Raw genomic sequence first — 16,765 nt, 5'->3', positions numbered from 1 at the left:
CGCCTGCCCTCCTCTCCTCCACCACACTCCAGATCGGGCCCAGGCTATGAGCTTCTGCTAACGGGTAGCTCAAGAATAGCAGTGTACTCCTCCCATACGTTTTTTGGGAAGGATGACATCTCAGGTCAACAACGAACCAAGCACAGTAGAGAAGAGCTGTGTCCTGTTGGAAGGTGAGTGGCCTATGGACTTGAACAAATAACTCTTGTGTGTGTGTGTGTGTGTGTGCGTGTGCGTGTGCGTGTGCGTGTGTGTGTGTGTGTGTGTGTGTGCCACTAAGAGGCTGGAGTGATGTAATGGGGAAAGGAGTTGTGAGATAACAACTGCCTTAAGAGCACACATGGGCAGATTCAGTTGTTCCTTACAAAATAAAATATAATTTTTTAGCATGAAATTAATATGAATAAATGTATGGTTACATTTACATAGTGCCTTTATATACCCAAGGTCACTTCACAATGAACATAGACACCGCTTTTTACATCCAGTCACACGCCGGCAAGAAGTGGCAGTTAAATGCACACAGCGTACTCTCAACCGGAAGGGTCAGCACCCTGGGGGTCTGAGTCAGGTCAAGGGAGTAGAGAGAGGATACACCCAGGACAGAGCACCAGCCACCACTGGACATACAAATGCACACTCACACAAACTCAGACAACTGTTTATTAGACAGACAATTTACCTAACCTCCATGTCTTTGGGTATTTAGATCTAAAACAAAACATATAGATATAAATCAGTTGCAATACAAATCCATCCATCACTAGAAGATTTTCAGTATTTCTTAAATTTCCATGTGGGAAACTAGTCTAATACAGATTTCCATACAAACTCTGAACCCTTCACATCTATCACAATTGTTTGACTTTTTTTTCTGGTTTTATTATACTTGCAGTGTGAGCGTACGATTTTTATCATAGCCATGCCACAAAAATGGGCACCATGGGACAAACGGATACCGTAAAATATTTGGTGTACAAACATCAGAAGTTCACCATCAGATCTGTGATTTGACATGTTTAGCCTGGTTAGAAGTAAACGTAGTTTACGTGTAGCTGCACACGATAATGGCAGTGACCATGTAGGTCAGTTGTGGCGTGCAAAAAGATAGACCTACATAAAATGGTCCAAACACCACAGACGCCGTGTGACTGTAGAAAGCACATGTCAGCATAAAAGGAATGCCAGACATTTTAGAAATGCCGGCTGGGCATTTGTATTGCCCAGAAGGGAGGACATATCCGGGAAATTACATGACGTATGATTTACTGTAACCTTAAATTAAAAAATTGGGCATTTTCATAGTTAAAAACGTGTGTTGGATTTGAACTCTGGCGGATAATAGGAGTAAGTCTTCCTCCGGTTGTGTTTGTTTTGAAATTATGTCTTTTCATTTCTAGGAAATTGGTTTTTTTTTAAGATAAAGATTTGGTAAAGGAATAATATGATCTATGTTGACGGTGAGAGAAGCGACAGATGAAATAACGTCGATTTAAAGTCGTAATGTGCTTCCTGAAGGCGAAATCCTAGGGATGTCTGTGGATCACGTGACCTGTTGCAGCTGGAGCGACGGCACACAGAAGTCTGGCAGCTGCGGAGAGTCCGAGAAATATCAAAACACCGGTTCAAATGTGTTTACATTTATTTGAATTCGAATTAAAACACGTCGCGGCGGCTTAGGGCGTTTTTAAAGTCTGTTTATGTTTGTTTGCTAGCCGATACTTATAAAGAATAGCCGAGATTTTGCTACATAGAAGTCTTAGAAACATTTTTGCTGACGACAACAAGCAACGCCCGGCGTAAGCGGATGCTGTGGTGGTTTGAAGGGAATCCTTTGGTGGAGCAGTGTCGGGGTAAGGGTGTGGATCTACGATCCTAATGCTGTAACATTAATAAATATACGTAAAACTAATAATACGGCCTCTTTTTCAATTTGAAATATATGGTATGATTTCTTCTTGTGTATGGTCATCGACGGTTTGCAGAGGTTTCCTAATAATTAATATAACTTTCTCCAGGAGTTTACATGACCACGTCATGTAAATTTAGCTCTTTGTATGTTGATTTGTCTGGTACTTAAGAAAAGGTTTAGGACAAACTGTCAACAGCTATGTATTCTATACATCTACAGGTTGATAGACCTGGAGCCTGAGCTGGACTCCGGTATAATGTCTGGAGGGAGACGAGGAGAGGTTCTGCTCCGAGAGGAGGCAGGGGCCCACGGAGGGGAAGCCTACAGTTTGTCTCGTCTGCGAAGCTCTTCTTTGGAGATCAGAGAGAAAGGCACAGAGTTCCTCAGAGAGCAGCTGGACGCTGCGCAAAAGGTGAACTGAACATGCGTACGCACAGTTGCACAAACAGCTGCACACACACTTTTAAAACATACAATTGCGTACTGTATGCAGGATGACTGATTCCTGGTCCTCTGATTCATGTATATTTCTACGGTCTAACACATGTAATTCCGTCTGATCTATCATATCACACGATATGATATTGATCTATAATCTGAGCGCAACATACACATGTATAGCTCAGTAGGGTTTAGTCTGTTCTGTTCTACACTGACGGTGTCCTCTGTACTCAGGAGCTAAAACTGAAGGGGGAGGAATGTGAACGTCTGTCTCACGTGCGAGACCAGCTGGAGCAGGAACTGGAAGAGCTGACAGCTAGCCTCTTCGAGGTGAGAAGGACTGACCTCTTATGTGTATATGACCTCACTATGTGAGTATGCCTGTGTGCTTTAAAGAGAGAAGAATGAATGTGTCGGTATAAAACACTTGATGCGTGTGTGTTTTTGTTTGTTTTTGAGACTGTAACTAACTAGCGCTAGTGCATCATGTCTCCAGGAGGCTCATAAGATGGTCCGGGAGGCCAACGTGAAACGGGCAAATGCTGAGAAGCAACTGAAGGAGGCACAGGGCAAGGTCACTCCTCTCTCCATCCCTCCATCCCTCCCTCCATCCATCCATCCATCTCTTATAGATTGTCTCATGTACCCTTCTCATCCCACTCTCAGATTGACGTACTGCAGGCTGAGGTATCTGCACTAAAGACGCTGGTGTTGACCTCTACTCCATCCTCCCCCAATCGTCAGCTCCACCCTCAGCTCCAGGGTGCAGGCTCCAAAGGCACTCCAACTTTGCTTGGGGGCCACACACGCAACAAAAGTGCCATCCTCACCCTGTCCCACCCGCAGCCAGACTGTGCATCTGCGTCTCCTCACAACAGCCAGGAAGACAAGGAGGTGTACATTCACTCACAACCTCACATTCACTCACAACCTCACATTCAAACACAACCTCACATACAAACACAACCTCACATACAAACACAACCTCACATACAAACACAACCTCACATACAAACACAACCTCACATTCACTCACAACCTCACATACAAACACAACCTCACATACAAACACAACCTCACATTCAAACACAAACCTCACATTCAAACACCTCACATTCACTCACAACCTCACATTCACTCACAACCTCGCATTCAAACACAAACCTCACATTCAAACACAACCTCACATTCAAACACAACCTCACATTCACTCACAACCTCACATTCAAACACAAACCTCACATTCAAACACAAACCTCACATTCAAACACAACCTCACATTCACTCACAACCTCACATTCACTCACAACCTCACATTCAAACACAACCTCACATTCAAACACAGACGCAGGATTGGAGCGCAAAGATCCTGAGAAAGTGTCGCACCATAATATATACATACTTACATATACATACATATATGTAATACATTTTATATGTGAAAAACACAAATATAACAAAAAAAGACCAGATAAAATTATTCCCAAAAAGGATCTAATTTTCATGATGACAGTAAAAGAATAGGAGAGGGTTCACACACACCAAAGTTGTTATTTCATCAAAGCAAAGACTCCTCTGTAACATCTGAGATCGCATCTGTTCAGAATGCTCCCAGTGCAACATCAAAATAAAACTTGATTTGCATTTTGCTGACTTCTGCATACTGTATGGGTAATACTGTGATAGTGATTTAGAAACGACCCTAGTTTGGACGAACAAGAATTTCAGTTTTGTCTAACTGTCCTTAACAGCTGGTAGGAGACTTTTGCTTTTCTTCCTTCCCTGTCTTGCACAGGCTTTGGCCAATTAAAAGCTTATTCAGGTAACTCACTTGTATCTCCTGTTTTCTTCCACTGTCTTTCTCCTTAGTGGTTTTGACATCATTTCCCCTTACTGTGTTACCCTTTCTACAAGACCTCTATCCTACTTCCATGCTCATGTGGGCTGTCCCTCTCGACACCCTGTCCCTACACCTCTGGTCCAGCTCAGTGTGTCAATCTGATCTCTGCAACAGCATAGAGAATGCCAGGGGGCTTACTGTTGCCAGGTAACTGCCAGACAGGGCACCACTGTGGGTCCACAGGGTTTGGGAGGTTATTCGGCTTATGTGTTTGTTGTTGTTGGGTTTTAGTGAATCTTGCAGGCTGTCAACATGTGGGTTTTCACCCTGGCCCCGTTTAGACCATAGTTGTATGTGGGCTTTTTACTTTTGATTCTTATGAAACATTTTAATTCATTTTAACAGCAATTATAACCTGCATTAAGTTTAGGCATTATTGTAATCTCTTATGTTATATAACAGGTGATCTCTTATGACCAGCAGCAGTATTTACATCAATCAAATAGTGTATGTTGCACACATGCAAACAAAGGTCCTTAAATATTTGGACAGGAGCAGTTTTTGAAGCCCTTTTTTTGCAGCAGGGTAGAGAGGCCCTGTGTTTTAAAGGATGCCATTGTGTGTATAAATGCTAACCTGACATGCTGCTCTTCAGCCTCACCGTTGGCAATTTAACTCTGAACCAAAAAATACAAATGAAAAAACTGTCCAAATGAACTGCATTACATCGGGTCAGCGATTAAGTGCCCTGTGTAGCTTAACGTGTTGCTCTCTCTGTATGTCCCTCTCTGTCTAGTTGGATTCTGTGTTGTTTGCAGAGTTTTTGTCATGGAAGGAGGCTCCGAGTCTGGACCGATCTTCTGCCTTCATCAGCCGCATCTACAGAGAGGACATTGAGCCCTGTCTTTCCTTCACACGCTCAGAAGTATGCGAGTTGGTTTGTATATGTTTTGAATGTATTGGACTTGACCAAGAAAAGGAGCATTTGAACATAACTCTTGTGTGTGTGTGTGTGTGTCTTTCTAGCTGTCTCAGTCTGTGCAGCGTGCAGTGGAGAATAACTCTTTGACTATTGAGCCTGTTGCCATGACAGTGATGCCCATGATAAAGACCTCAGCTGTTGAATGTGGTGGACCCAAGTGAGTAATATGTGCTACACAGTGTTCGTGACCACGTGTCCTTTGACTAATGTATCTTTAATTCGGCTTGGATGCACTTTCTGAGCCGGTCCTTGTGATTGAGTCAAACCAGTCTTAGGTGTCTTAATGTATGTTCGGACACCAACAGCTGGTTTAAGTATGAAAACCTTTTAAATACTGGAGCAGAAACAATTAAATATTTTGAGGGAGTGTGTGACTCACAGACTGTAGCTAAACTCCAACGTCCTCCCATGTGCCCAAACTGGAAATACTGGAATTGAAACCCTGTGCCCCACCATTCAGGATTTAACATGTATGAGCCGAATCAAAATAACATGTGGGACAGATTTGATTTGTTCAGGTTCTCCATAATCATTCAACCTGGTGTAGTTTCTATGCTCAAAGCAGTCGTGCTCCTCTATTCTTTATGAACTTCCTCGGGGGGGTTAAAATCCCATTGTTTTTGGTTAGACTCCTGTTCTTTCGATCACAGTCTGATTACACTTTGATCATGGGCTTGTTTTCACAGCGGCTGCCGAGCACCAGTAGAGACGTAAGTGACTTTACAATAGCGTCTGAGCGTCACATCATGCCATAATTCTAACCCAAACTCTAACCCGCTTCACAGTGAGAATAACCACTCCAACATTCTCTCCAAGTTTCTGTCCCTTTCCAAACATGTGCTGTACAGAGTCTAACCTCCAACTCATTATGGACACGTTTCCATTGTTGCGGTGTTCTCGTGCTTGCTTAAATGCTAGTAGAAATAAAATGTGCAGTCTTTAATAAAGCAGGTCTGTATAAGGGCTTCCTTTATATGGTCTCTAGTACACGCTCATGTATGTGTAACTAACAGAAGTACTGAATGTTCTGTACTCTGGTCTGTATTGGCTGTGTTAGCTGTTGGGGGAGCAGACCTCAGAGTTAACGAGCCCTTGTGTGCTGACGCAGGACGTGTGCACTGAGCGGGATGTCCCACCCCTGCCGACATCGCATCAAACTGGGAGACAAAGAGACATATTACCACATCTCCCCCTCCAGCAGAGCAAGGGTATATTCCCTCCATGTTCCATTTTTCCCATATATACATACACAAACACACACACACACAAACACACACACACACACACACACACACACACACACACACACACACACACACACACAATATTTCACAAAACTGAATACACCCTTCACATTTCTAGAAATATTTTATTATATCTTTTCATGGTGCACAGCTTGTATAGCAGTATAGATTTACTGTCTTCTGACAACAAAACTGAGTACACCTCACAGTGAACATGTCCACAATGTGCTCAATTGTCGTTGTCCCTCCCTGGTGTTATGCGACTCGTTTGAGTTACAAGGTTCTAGGTGTGAATGGAGAGCAGGGCTCGTAAATGTGGTGCTTTGTGTACAATTCACTCGCTACTGGAAATTCGACATGGCACCTCATGGTGAAGAAGTCTCTTGAGGATGTGATGCATAAAATTGTTGATCACTACAAAGATGGATTAGACTATATGAAGATCGCTAAACTAAACTGAGATATAGCACGGTGGCCAAATACAGCGGTTTTCTAGGATGGGTTACACTAGGAACGAGCATGGCCAGGGTCAACCAAAGAAGATTAGTCCACGTGTTCAGCGTCATATCCAGAGGTTGGCTTCAAAATAGGAGACACAGAAGTGCTGCCTGCAGAGGTTAAAGAAGGGGGAGGTCAGACCAAACGCTGCACACTGCATCGGTCCGCATGGCTGTCAGATGGAAGCCTCTTCTGAACATGATGCACAAGAAGACACACAAACTTGGAGACATGCAGTCCAAGAGAATGGGTTACTGGAACCATGTCCTGTGGTCCTAAAGTGGGCCACATGGCAGTTTTTCAACATAACGACCCCAAACTGCCTTGCTGAGGAATGTAAAGGTGATGGACTAGCCAAGTATGTCTCCAGACAAATTCTGACCCTACCATCCGAATGTCGCAGCAGAAATCGAGACTCATCAGACCAGGCAACGTTTTTCCAATCTTCTATAATTCAATTTTGGTGAGCCTGTGTGAATTGTAGCCTCAGTTTCCTGTTCTTATCTGACAGGAGTGGCACCGGTTTGGTCTTCTGATGCTGTAGTCCATTCACCTCAAAGTTCGACGTGTTGTGCGTTCAGAGATGCTCTTCTGCATGCCTCGGTTGTAACGACTGCTTATTGTTACTGTTGCCGTTCTATCAGCTTGAACCAGTCTGGCCATTCTCCTCTGACCTCTGGCATCAACAAGGCATTTCCCACAGAAGTGCTGCACACTGGATATTTTCTCTTTTTGGACCATTTCTCTTTGTAAACCCTAGAGATGGTTGTGAGTGAAAATCCCAGTAGATCGGCAGTTTCTGAAATACTCAGACCATCCCAACGTTTGAACCAACGTTCAAAGTCACTTAAATCACCCTTCTTTTTCATTCTGATGCTCAGTTTACGGCAGCAGATTGTCTTGGCTATGTCTACATGCATAAATACATTGAGTTGCTGCCATGTGATTGGCTGATTCGACATTTGCTTTAATGAGCAGTTGGACAGGTGTACCTAATAAAGTGGCCAGTGAGTGTATATATTATATATTGTATATTTGTATACATATATAGTGTATATATGTATATTTACAAAAATGTGAAAGGTGATACATTTTCTGTAACTTTCTGTAAAATCAAAGTCATGTTTTTTGTATGTTGCCAGATCACAGCTGTGTGTAACTTCTTCACCTATATCAGATACATCCAGCAAGGTCTGGTCAGACAGGATGGTGAGTGAACAACCCTCATGTACAAAGCAGCTTTGCAGGCTTGTAAACTACCTTAGATAAGATAGTAGACGGTAGAGTAGTAGGTAGTAGAGGGAGTAGACAGTGGAGTAGTAGGTAGTAGAGTGAGTAGACAGTGGAATAGTAGGTAGTAGAGTGAGTAGACAGTGGAATAGTAGGTAGTAGAGTCAGTAGACAGTGGAATAGTAGGTAGTAGAGTGAGTAGACAATGGAGTAGTAGGTAGTAGAGGGAGTAGATGGTAGAGTAGTATCTAGTAGAGTGAGTAGATGGTAGAGTAGTAGATAGATGAAGGTGTATATGGTAAAGTAGTAGATAGTAAAGTGAGTAGACAGTGGAGTAGTAGGTAGTAGAGTCAGTAGACAGTGGAATAGTAGGTAGTAGAGTCAGTAGACAGTGGAATAGTAAGTAGTAGAGGGAGTAGACAGTGGAATAGAAGGTAGTAGAGGGAGTAGATGGTAGAGTAGTATCTAGTAGAGTGAGTAGACAGTGGAGTCGTAGAGGGAGTAGATGGTAGAGTAGTAGCTAGTAGAGGGGGTAGATGGTAGAGTAGTAGATAGATGAAGGTGTAGATGGTAAAGTGAGTAGACAGTGGAGTAGTAGGTAGTAGAGTGAGTAGACAGTGGAGTAGTAGAGGGAGTAGATGGTAGAGTGGTAGAGTAGTAGCTAGTAGAGTAAGTAGACAGTGGAGTAGTAGAGGGAGTAGATGGTAGAGTAGTAGGTAGTAGAGGGAGTAGACAGTGGAGTAGTAGGTAGTAGAGTCAGTAGACAGTGGAATAGTAGGTAGTAGAGTGAGTAGACAGTGGAATAGTAGGTAGTAGAGTCAGTAGACATTGGAATAGTAGGTAGTAGAGTGAGTAGACAGTGGAATAGTAGGTAGTAGAGTGAGTAGACAATGGAGTAGTAGGTAGTAGAGTGAGTAGATGGTAGAGTAGTATCTAGTAGAGGGAGTAGATGGTAGAGTAGTAGATAGATGAAGGTGTAGATGGTAAAGTAGTAGATAGTAAAGTGAGTAGACAGTGGAGTAGTAGGTAGTAGAGTGAGTAGACAGTAGAGTAGTAGCTAATAGAGTGAGTAGACAGTGGAGTAGTAGCTAATAAAGTGAGTAGACAGTGGAGTAGTAGGTAGTAGAGTGAGTAGACAGTGGAGTAGTAGGTAGTAGAGTGAGTAGACTGTAGTACACATGCTGAGCTCATGCACTCCCCATCTCTGCAGCTGAGCAGATGTTTTGGGAACTGGTTCGTCTACGGAGGGAGATGTCTGTGGCCAAGCTGGGGTTCTTCCTCACAGATGACAGTTGAAGGCCACGCACAGCTACTTGATGACAGCACCTGATCTGACATAAAGACTCTTAAAAAAATAATAAAGTATCAGTGTCCGTTACTTTTGGAGCCCACAGGAATGGATCTTGATGCCAAAGCAGCAGAATCTCAGCACAGCAGTCCATAAGCTTATTCTTGGTAAGACTTCTGACGACATGAGCAGGCCTGCTACATGTTTAATCAGTATTATTTTCTTATGTTTGTGAATGGACCTACTAGTAAACAATAGTTTTCCGTGTCTTTACTACACTTTGATTTGTAGAACGTCAGTGTGGTTCTTGCTGTGAAGTAAACATGGATTAAAGTTTGGGTTAATTTGACGTACCTTTGGTAGGGCTGATGCAGCTTAAAGAAAGTCTTCAAGCTGCGAAATGTGTCTAGTTTTCATCCAACGCACACAGGTAAAATGTGACGACACATTGGTGTTCAAAAACTTTTAAAGCTGTCAAATGCTATTCATGTTTTAATCTTGCTTCTGCCTTAACCAAGCACAGCTACACTTGCTGTACTGTCAAAGATTTCAAAGGCCTGCTTTCCCACTACCAATCACCAGCATGCTCCTTCAACATGTACACAGGTGTTCAAACAGGTGTACGCCTTAATGACCCTCTTCTGTGCACATGCCATTATTGACACCAGTGAATCCTGGTGTCCATGCATTGATGTACAGACATTTTACAATGAATTGTGGTACTTAATGGGACAGGACCTTGGGTCTAAACAACGGAGTTCTGTATAATAACTGTTGCACGATTGACAATCATGTTGTCCTAGAGCCAAATACGTTGCCGTGTAGCAGAGATAAAGACATGCAGATCTGTATACTTGTTTCACGGATGCAATTGCTTCAGCGTATTCAGTAACTAAAAGACTGGAAGTAAAATTAAAACAAGCAGAAATCATCAGGTCATAGATGAAGAACAAGTATTCAAGCTTTGCATCACTTAAATACCTTTAGCGTCCTTTCTCTATCTCTTATCTTACATGCTAGCTGAACTGCTTGGGTGCATATGAGCAGTCTTCACACTCCATATGTAGCATCATGCAATAAAATATTCAATGAAAGGTCTGACTGTGTACCTTTAATTTGTAGCTACAGTAAAATATATTCACAGGCTCCTGATATTGACCAGTTCTTCAAATGAGATGACAGTGGAGTCCAGACAGCCTGATGTCTGACTCCATTTCAGATGATGGAATTTAATTTCAGTGTCAAATTAAGTAACACATAGATGTCAGTTTGTCAAACAATTAAAGGAATGTGTGACAACAGAAAATCGGTCCTTCACACATCTCTCAGATCATCTGGTTCCCTGGATGGAAAGGACTAGATTATGTTGAAAAAATGGGATAATTTTTCCATTTAGGGTGGGGGGAGGGGGTGTTGTCCAGGGCAGAGCTGTCTGTGAATGACGAGTGACACGCCTCACACCCAGATCGAGGCGAACAAAAGCACAGCAGGCTTCGAAACCTGTGAACCTGCTCCGTGTTACTGCATGCCACAGAACAGGTTTCACTGTGCGCAGCAGTGCAGGGAGCACGTTTGCATGAGTCCGCACTTAAAGAAACACACAGGCAATGTAAAGACAACACGCTAATCTGTACACATACAATATTGGCTGTGCGAAAATGACTATATTGAATATTTTGACCAACAAAAGTCTTTTGAGTGTTTTAACAAAGCTGAGGAAATAAACATTAAATGAAATAAACATTAAATAAAATAAACATTTAGCCAAATTAAACATGTGGGTACTAGCAGACATGCATTTTGACAAAACCAAATATATTTAAAATGTATAGGCTCTGCACAGTAAATATTTTTCTTGTTACAATAAATAATATGAGTGGACACATCTCTCATTAGAATGGGATCACAAACGGGATCTCAAATCGGGTAAACACGATGCCGGTGTCAGTGTTTCCTCTCGCAGCATACTGTCTTGATGGGCTCAGCTTCTCGGAGGAATTGCCTGTGAGGAAGAAAGAACTGGTATAAATCCAGCAGCCGAGGCTTTAACATCAGATCACACAAATCAACCACCCACCTACACACACACCTTCTGTAGCAGGTGATTATCAGGAGCACGGTGGCCACGCCCCCCAGCACTGCCATGACGGCTGCAGCGGTGGAGGGAGCAGACAGGGCCGTCGCGGGAGACTCTGTGCCAGAAAGACATCTCAGACATTCTGGTATCAACACCGCACTGCCGACACTGCCCATGTAGGATGGGAGGGCTCTAGCCAGTGTGAAAATGCCTTATGTCTGCATGCTTACCTGAGCAGAGGAAAGAGCCTGGTGTGTTACTGCACTGCAGGTGTGTGGAGCAGGCGGTGGGCTGGCTGGAACATTCGTCTATATCTGAGACCAGTGGAGAAGTGTTGAATATGAACTTGGCGTTCCGTTAGATTAACAAGCTGGAAACAGACTCCCATAGATGGCAAACTTTTACAAACTAACCTTGGCAGGTGGGAGGATGTGGGGTCCACAGGTGTGTTTTGGGGTCACAGGTGATGCGTGTGGCCCCATGTAGCAGATAGCCAGAGGGACACTGAAAGAAGACTGCAGATTCACAGAGTACAGAGAAACCGATCTTCAGGCGCGGGATGGGGCCACACACTGGGTCTGACCAAGAGAACAGGAAGGAAAAGCACACAAAAAGATCTTTTTTTTCCCCAAGTTCTCTAGTTGTGATATATACATTTGCTCTCTTTCACATACCAGTGTCTGGTTCTTTCCATGCAGAGAGGTTAAGGTGTGTGATGTTTGGATGTGTGCAGGGCAGCAGCTGCTCAGGGTGGAGCGTGCGTGCGAAGGCGTCCAAGGGCACCAGGCCGATGTGTGTGTTGTCACAGATGATACGTGAAAGAGACACCCTGCGCAGCGAGTGTCTCTGAGCGTCGCTGAACACACCCTCGCGCTCCCACCAGAACCTCAGAGAGAGCCAGTGACATTACCCACTCATGTATCACAGGCATTTAGTTTATCATTTTAAATGAGAATCTGAACGGGAATCAACAATTTAGAGTTTTCTCGTTTTGTTCTTCAGCACACCTGTCTCCGTCTCTGAGAGCTCGAAACTGTTTGGCCAGCAGGCAGGCTAGCAGGGGCCCCACTCTCCCTCCTGGCAGTGCTGGCTCTGAGATGGCCCCCACCCACACATCAATGTTGTGAGCCGTGCCATACAGACCAAGTAACTTCTGCGCTAAGCCTACATTTCCCAGAATCCCTGCAAACTCAGACTCATTTGCAGGGACGGGGAGGCCACACAGCTCACGCCATGCACCATAACCTGCATACAGACACACAAAATAAAGACAAAACAAAGTCAAGTGGCTGCCAGCCATGATCCTGCTGGATCATTTCCTTAGACTAACAATACTGGTCTGAGATCAGCTTTCTGTTCATGTATGATATGAAAGGCAAAGCAAAAATCTGTGGTCATGTGATCCATATGAACTTTGGTCCAGCTAAGATGGAAAAAGTAGTGGGAGGCCACGTAAGTGATGTGCCACATGAGGAGAGGCCAGCCGGTACCGGGCAGGCCGTGGTCTCGTCCCCTCTGCAGGTTGAGAGACCCCAGGTCCAGCGGCAGGCCCCCCTGAGCCTGGAACAACCTCTCGGTCAGCTCCTCCACCATCATTTGATCTGGAGCCTGGAGCTTTGCCGGGAACAACAGCACGCCCCGCAGAACTGGATCTATACCACCTGCTGACAGCAGACACTGTCATGACGTTCAGGAAAACAAGCGTATACACATGCACTAACAAGACTCCATGAATATCGAATATAGTCACCCATGTGCATGCACAGTGGCAGCTGCATGGAGGCTTCTTAGTGTACGTGTGTGTCCGTGTGTGTGTGTGTGGGTGTGTGTGTGTGTGTGTGTCCGTGTGTGTCTGTGGGTGTGTGTGTGTGTGTGTGTGTGTGTGTGTGTGTGTATCACACACCTTCTTCCACCACTCTCCAGGAGGCGAACAGTGAGTGGTGTAAGGGCAGTGGGGGATAGTCGTGTTGGAGTTGGTAACCAGGCCCCAGGCGGCTCACCACTGGCTGCACGGTCACATGGGCGAAGCGGAATGCCGCCGTAGAGAAGCCGTTGGTGATGCTGGGGTCCACCTGGGGGCTGTAACCGCTATAGAGGGGCATGAGCTCCGAGTACGCTGTGTTCCCCAGGACACGGGGCAAGTAGTGATCCCACGTCAGGACCTGAGTGAGAGCAGGAAGCAGGACAGGGGTTGCCAAAAACCAACCTGATTCTACTACCCTCTAACCCAGGCTTGCGATTGTAGGTGCAGGTGAGATGAGTGGAACCTGATGGACAGCTCCAAGGATTTTCCGGGCCTCCTGGTACAGTGTGTCTGGGCCCCAGTGGGGGTTCAACCTGTGAAGCTCCTCAGCCAAACGATTATGTTCTCTCAGGAACAGCGTGTGCAAAGCAACCATGCCTAGATGCTCATTGGCCCGAGGGTCACCTGAAACACACCCACCAGAGCCCCAGACAAAGATCAGCCGAGGAGTGCTGACACTGAAGAGCATCCGTTAGGAATATGCCTAATTCCTCATAAGTCATTGGAGTAACAGTCATAACACAAACAGACATTATACAAAAAATTTTTTTTTGTTTTTAAAATGACAGGATCATTACCACGACTGATAAATAACATCATTTAGACGACCTCCCTGTGGCATACCTGCGTGAAAACAGAAGGTCATGTTCTCCATGGATATGCGTCTCTTTCCTGTTACTGACCGGGAGATGGTCTCCTGGCGTGGGCCACACGGGTCCAGCTGGGAGTGCGTGCGTGGCAGGTAGGGCAGGTAGGCGAGCCCCTGGTCCGAGTGCAGTTGGTTGTGGGCGAGCAGGCCGAGCGTGGACGAGTGGTTGCGCAGGCTGAGGGCGAGCTCGTCCGAGCTGCCGTACACCATGTTGGCGTCCACGAAGGCCGTGATGGCGTTGAGCTGCTCGCGATGCTGCTGCTGCCCCACACAGCTGGGGGCGGAGCGGAAGAACGGCATACAGCTCTGAAGGCCCGCACGAGGGTCGGCCAGAGGGATCTGAGTCAGAGAGAGATCATTTGTGTATGCCAGAGACCTTGCATGTGTACTTGTGTGTGTGTGTGTTTATATGCACCTGGATAGGAAAGCATGGCGTGTCTCTGCTGCAGGTGTGGGTGCAGTCAGCTCCCATCTTGAATGAGGTCGTGCTGGGACTCTGGGGGGTCAGGGTCAGGTCATGGTCGATCCACTGCCCCCACTCCACCAACAGGTGAGACAAAGAAACATCTGGGGAGACGTTTTCATTCTGGGTGTGTAACACCTCCTGGGACACTGCCCGAACCTGTCCCCAGAAATGGGGCTGAGGTTAGAATAATGAACACCATCGCAATGGCTATCAATTACATGTAGACTGCATGAGTACACAGTGTATTGTAGAAAATAACATGTCACTGATGTCTACATGATATGTATGATATGTTCAACAGACAGATGAATATGATAAGGGTGTGGTCCTACTGGAGGTAAGGTGAAGTTGTGGTAGGTGTGCTGGGGGTCCCAGCCTCTGGGAGCCCCATGAAGGTCCTCGTACTCTGGGGGAAGCCAGCGGGCGTAAGGGGTATTTGCAGCCCCCAGCAGAGGAGCCTGTCTGCAGAAGAATCAAAATAACTTTATAAGGAATGTGTGAATGTATGTTTGTGTGTACATGAATGTATGTGTGTGTGTGTGTGTATATATGTCAGTGAATGCACAATTGTGGATGGTGCAGTGTTTGCAGAAAGCTGTGTGGTTACATGTGTGTGCGTGTATGTGAGTGTGTATGTGTGAATGCACAACTATTCTGTTGCTGCAGTATTGGTGACCCTGTGTGTGCGTGCCTGTTGTTACAGTGCCCAGTGATGGTACGGTATCGCTCAGATAGGCAGTCTGATCTGCACAAAGGTCTCTTCATCTCCGTGGAACACCCTGTAGCCTCCAGCAAAGTCTCCACGTCTTCCAAACTCAACAGCTCTGACACAGACAGAAGTCATGAAAAGGTCTTACACTATTTGTCTAAGAAGGTTTTTCTTACCAAACCAAATGCAGCAAACCACAATGGGCTTGCCTGATTTAGAGAACACAGGGTGGATATGCATAGACCATGTTTGTGTGAAGCTACCTGAGAGTGAGCATGGTGGTGGTCGTGTGTGAATATGATTGGATATGATTGGGTGCACAGCATTTTGGCCTGTAGCGTTGCGTGTGTGTGACTATACCAGTATGGTTGAGCTGAGCCATAGTGTGTGTGTACACCATCTCTCTGATGATTTCCACTGTGTTGTCAAACAGCTCTGCAGCTCGGATGTGAGCCCTGGTACTGGGGCCGGTCTGCTTAAACTGTGCTAGCAAGTCACTGGGGCGAAAAGAACCTTCTGATATGGACATCTTCACTCTGAGAGAGATGAAAGATTGGGACAGAAATGTTAACAAAATGACATCTGTTTACAACAAACTCTTATCCACAGCACATACTCGTTATTAGTGTGACTGTGGCCCCTGGTAATAGAACCCGTGACCTGGCGGGTTAGGAACAGCACACTCAGCAAGCTCAGCTATAGGACCACTGGACATGTGATTCTAATCCACAAATTGGACGCAACAAACTAGCAGTTAAGCCCAAGTACAAAGCTCTTATGTTCCTGACCTCTCGTTGGTGTGTGTGTACGCAGCATCAGTAAGCTCCGTAGCCCTCCTCAAAGCCTCCTGGAGAAACGTGGAGCCCACATGCCCTGCACAAACATCTGCTGCTCACTCATACTGGTTACTATATGATTCAAATCAAATGTGTTTCATTAACAATATATGATCTCTCTTGTAAAAACAAATGGTTATGTGTCTAACACACAGCTGTCTTTTTAAATTAAGAGAAAGTTTTCTACCTGTTGGTTTTTTGTCAGTAAAATGAGATGCAAACAGGGGCATCAAATATATTAGAAAAGCCGAAGTCAAGAGAGAGAAGGGCACCTACAAAAGCAACAACAGACATCACTTGAATCAACAGCTTTTAAATATTAAAATAAATAAAAGTATACGAACAGATTCATACCTACCATGCGATCTGCATCCATCTGTGTTGAAGCTCAATTGATTCTGACAGCAAGATGATCTGTCCCAGCTACCTCACACAATAACACCCCAAGCCAACACAGTGCAGCGTAAAATCCTTCAAGTCTTCGAGTATCCTTTAAAGACTACTGTGTGCTGTGTGTGATTTGCTAACCCTCTAAATCATCAGGGTTTACTTTTATACTTGTGCTTCAAC

At 45.0% G+C, this 16,765-nt stretch overlaps 2 protein-coding genes across 9 annotated transcripts; one reads left to right on the top strand and one right to left on the bottom strand.

The window, feature by feature from the left end:
- Positions 1-1,279: 1,279 nt before the first annotated feature.
- Positions 1,280-10,533, top strand: rab3il1 (RAB3A interacting protein (rabin3)-like 1). Of its 8 annotated transcripts, none has more exons than XM_076990887.1 (11): positions 1,340-1,853; positions 2,132-2,324; positions 2,588-2,683; positions 2,850-2,927; positions 3,020-3,247; positions 4,990-5,118; positions 5,220-5,332; positions 5,862-5,885; positions 6,284-6,383; positions 8,095-8,126; positions 9,358-10,533. In XM_076990887.1, exons 2-11 carry the CDS (start codon positions 2,169-2,171, stop codon positions 9,359-9,361), a joined length of 960 nt encoding a protein of 319 aa, XP_076847002.1. In that variant the 5' UTR covers positions 1,340-1,853; positions 2,132-2,168; the 3' UTR covers positions 9,362-10,533. The 8 variants fall into 8 exon arrangements, 5 of the variants coding, with proteins under 5 accessions (XP_076847004.1, XP_076847003.1, XP_076847001.1 ...); XM_076990885.1 differs by having other exon boundaries at positions 1,343-1,853; positions 8,060-8,126; XM_076990888.1 differs by lacking the exon at positions 5,862-5,885 and having other exon boundaries at positions 1,330-1,853.
- On the bottom strand, positions 10,508-16,705 carry epx (eosinophil peroxidase). Its single transcript, XM_076990891.1, has 17 exons — positions 16,554-16,705; positions 16,383-16,467; positions 16,148-16,232; positions 15,720-15,895; positions 15,342-15,474; positions 14,983-15,112; positions 14,600-14,806; positions 14,160-14,523; positions 13,780-13,940; positions 13,416-13,674; positions 13,003-13,173; positions 12,520-12,757; positions 12,187-12,398; positions 11,926-12,090; positions 11,743-11,826; positions 11,525-11,627; positions 10,508-11,437 (listed from the first exon to the last, which is right to left on the bottom strand). The coding sequence occupies exons 1-17, from the start codon at positions 16,569-16,571 to the stop codon at positions 11,380-11,382; spliced, it is 2,649 nt and encodes an 882-aa protein (XP_076847006.1). The 5' UTR covers positions 16,572-16,705; the 3' UTR covers positions 10,508-11,379.
- Between the last annotated feature and the right edge of the window lie 60 nt (positions 16,706-16,765).

Source organism: Brachyhypopomus gauderio, unplaced genomic scaffold, assembly GCF_052324685.1.
Source record: "Brachyhypopomus gauderio isolate BG-103 unplaced genomic scaffold, BGAUD_0.2 sc79, whole genome shotgun sequence".
NCBI classification, from domain to species: domain Eukaryota; kingdom Metazoa; phylum Chordata; class Actinopteri; order Gymnotiformes; family Hypopomidae; genus Brachyhypopomus; species Brachyhypopomus gauderio.
Note: the sequence above shows the minus strand (reverse complement) of the source record. Positions and strands in the feature narration are given on the sequence as shown.